This window comes from Ursus maritimus, unplaced genomic scaffold (assembly GCF_017311325.1).
Source record: "Ursus maritimus isolate PB19 unplaced genomic scaffold, ASM1731132v1 scaffold_21, whole genome shotgun sequence".
Classification (NCBI taxonomy): domain Eukaryota; kingdom Metazoa; phylum Chordata; class Mammalia; order Carnivora; family Ursidae; genus Ursus; species Ursus maritimus.
This window is the reverse complement of record NW_024424564.1, coordinates 56,212,462-56,215,841: the sequence shown is the minus strand read 5'-3', so window position 1 is coordinate 56,215,841 and position 3,380 is coordinate 56,212,462. Positions and strand designations below refer to the sequence as shown.

Sequence of the window (3,380 nt, the reverse complement as noted above, 5' to 3'; positions counted from 1 at the left end):
CATCATTTATAACTGATCCAAAGAAAATGAAATACTTAGATACAAATCAACGAAACATGCTCAGGATCCACATGGTAAAAATTACAAAATGCTGTCGAGAGAAACCAAAAAGACCAAAATGAATGCAGAGACATACCATGTCCATGGATGGAAAGGCTCATAGGGAGAAGACGTCAATCGTGCTCCAAACTGATCTGTAGGTTTAATGCAATTCCTCTCAAAATCTCAGCAAGATTTTCTTTGTCGACATAGACAAGCTTATTCTAAAATTTATGTGGGAAGACTCGGTACCTAGAACAGCTAAAACAACCTTCAAAAAGCGGGAAAACCACTCTACCACATTATATGGCTAGAGTACTCAAGGCAGTGGGTATCTGTTGAGGGACAGGGATGTAGGTCAGTGGGACAGGACAGACAGCTCAGACATAGACCCGTGGATTTTGACAACTGTGTGAATCAATTCAGTGGAGGGAGCAGAGCTGCTCAACAGGTGGGCGTCCACACATGACCTAACCTGCACACCTTGTACAAAATTAACTCAAAATGGATTGCGGATTTAAATATGAAATATAAAACTTGTAGAAAAAAGGCAAAGTGTTTGGGCCCTGGGTTAGACAGAGGGTGCCTGGACGTGACACAGGTGCATGGTCCATAAAGACAAAACCTGATAAACTGGGTCTCATCACAGTGAGAAACCTCTGCTTGGAATGAGCCTGCGGAGAGGGCAGAGAGACAAGACGCAGACTGAGAGAAAGCTTTGCAAACCACCTGTCTGATGGAGGACTGCGGGAGGAATACAGAAAGACTCTGAAAACTCAGCGTTACAGACCGTCCAATCAGACAATGGGTGAAAGACATGGACAGATGTTCACTGAAACAGATGTACGAAGGGCAAAGCACAAGCAAAGACACTCAGACTCCTTAGCCGTTTGGAAAATGCAAATGAAGCCACGATGAGATATCAACACACACCTATCAGAAGGACTAAAATGAACAAAAGCAGTGGTAACGCCAAATAAGCGGAGAGGACGCAGAGAGAACAGATTGTCCATACACGGCTGGCGGAAGCATGAAACGGCACAGCCACTCTGGACAAGACTGTGGAAGCTTCTTACGAAACGGAACACACAGCTATCAGACTACCCAGCAACTGCCCTCGTGGGCTTCTGGCCCAGAGAAGGGCACTCTTACGTTCACACGTAGCTGGAAAGTGGAGACAACGCAAATGTCCTCCAGTGGGCAAATGGTCAGACTGTGGGTATCGTGGGATTGGATAGGAATGACTTCTTGACACAGGCAACAATTTGGATGGATCTCAAGGGAATTATGTTGAGTGAAAAAAGGCGGTCTCAGATGACATACTGACGTGTTGTGTAATTCCACTTAGAAAGCATTCTCGAAATGACAAAATCAGACGGAGAACGGGTCAGTCACTGCCGGGGAGATGAAGGGAGCCGGATGTATGATGGTGCAAACGCACACCTACACACGTGACGAAATTACAGAGACACCCCCCCCAAGTGAGTACATATAAGGCTTGGGGAGACTGAACCAAGTTAATGGTTGTACGAATGTGGGTTCCCCGGCTGGATATTGTACTGCAGTTATGGCAGACGTCGGCCCGGAGGGCACACGGGATCTGTTATTTCTTACGACTGCACGTGAACCTACAGCTATCTCAAAATGAAAAGTTGAAGAAGAAACCAAACCTGGATGGTTGGGTTAGTGAGGTCCACCCAGTGTTCAAGGGACAGGTAGTGCCAACCTCACACAGGTCGTCAGGACGTAGAAAACAGCCACACCTCACTCATTTTCTGTGGCTAGTGTGATCTGGAGTAAATTACAAACAGATTAGGCTAAGAAGAGAATAAAAATTAATGGGCGCATTTCACTGGTGAGCATAAACACAAAAATCCAAGGGGTAGTAGAAAATAATCCACCAGGTTGGAGCTGGGTCTGTCAGGAGCCCGAGGGCGCTCGGGGAGCACGTCGGGCACGGGCAGCTCTGCACCACGGACTGGGGCCCGAGACTTGCAGGGACCCCATTTCACAAGGACTGGCACTGATGATCATACCGCATTCATAGATGTTGTGGATTTAATTGTTTTTCACACAAAAGCACTGGCCGAGCTAAAAAACGACCGCATGCTTCACCTTCCTGTGGGGAGAAGGTCTGGCCTTGTGAACTTTCCAGGAAGCTCAGCTGTCCGCACCCCACTCTGCTCAGAAGAGCACCTGGGCTCTTTGATTCTCTGTCGTGGTCTTGTCCGTGGACAGGAAACAAGGTGACCGCTTGTGGAAACTCTGCCCCAGGCACGTGCTGGGGACTCAGCAGATGGTGGCTGAGTTTGCACGGGAGAGTGTCAGACCACGCCGCGGGGCCCGCGTGCCCTCTGAGCTTGCGGGGAGGCAAAGGGGCTGATCCAGGCCAGGGAGAGGGGGTGGCCCAGGACGGCCTTCACGTTCATCCACGTGGACCCGCGGCCCTGCTCGGCCCCCTCCCTCTGCAGCTGCTCGATTCTGGTCCGGTCGGTGCAGATGGCGTGCATCTGGGTGGCGAACATCGCCGAGGCGAAGAGGAAGCCCTTCAGGGCCACCAGGAGGAGGAAGACGAGGGAGGCGCGCGGCGTCAGGGTGCTGTGCGAGTCCCACTCCCCGCGCGCGTAGCCGCGCAGGGCCGGGACGGCGAGCAGCAGCAGCAGGTGCAGCGAGCCCAGCGCCGTGTAGAGCGTGAAGAGCAGGAAGTACTTCTGGTTGTCCTCGCCCACGCAGTTGTTGACCCAGGGGCAGTGGTGGTCCATCTTGCGGATGCAGCGCTGGCACACCATGCAGTGATTAGCGCGCGGCGGCCGGGCGCAGCCGCACAGGGGGCAGCGAGGACCGCCAGGCGCGGCGCCCAGGGGCACGGAGCCGGGGTCGGTGAGCATGGCCCGCTCATGCGCCGCCAGCGCCAGGAAGGCCAGCAGGTGGAAGAGCGCGCCGTGGGCCACGCCGTAGGCAGCATCCCGGGCCGGGAGCAGCAGCGCGCGGAGCAGCACGCCTGCGGCGCCCAGCACCAGCACCCACGTGCCGGCGGCGCACGCGATGCCCAGGACGTCGCACACAAACCATACGCGGCGCGTCCGCCCTGGGGCCTCGAGCGCGGGTACGCAGGCCTGCATCGCGGGCGTTGGGTCGGGCCGGGCGGGGTCCCTGCACCTCCGCACGCGCCTCCGCTCCTCCCGCGCTCCGCCTGGCTGGCCTGGCGCCCCGGCCAGCGACCCCTCAGTGTTCTAGAACGTGCCGCACACCGCAGTTTGTGAACGCAGAAAGGGAAGCCCCGTGAACCCCTTCCCAACAGGAGCCTTTTCCGTTTGGGGAGGGCTGGGCACGGGGCCTCC

At 55.1% G+C, this 3,380-nt stretch overlaps 1 protein-coding gene across 1 annotated transcript; it reads right to left on the bottom strand.

The window, feature by feature from the left end:
• Nucleotides 1-2,363: 2,363 nt before the first annotated feature.
• Nucleotides 2,364-3,161, bottom strand: LOC121104375 (palmitoyltransferase ZDHHC3-like). Its single transcript, XM_040637099.1, has one exon. It carries the CDS (start codon nucleotides 3,159-3,161, stop codon nucleotides 2,364-2,366), a length of 798 nt encoding a protein of 265 aa, XP_040493033.1.
• Nucleotides 3,162-3,380: the final 219 nt, after the last annotated feature.

Excerpts from the sequence above, each read along its gene's own strand:
- LOC121104375 (XM_040637099.1), bottom strand. The coding sequence starts at position 3,161 with ATGCAGGCCTGCGTACCCGCGCTCGAGGCCCCAGGGCGGACGCGCCGC.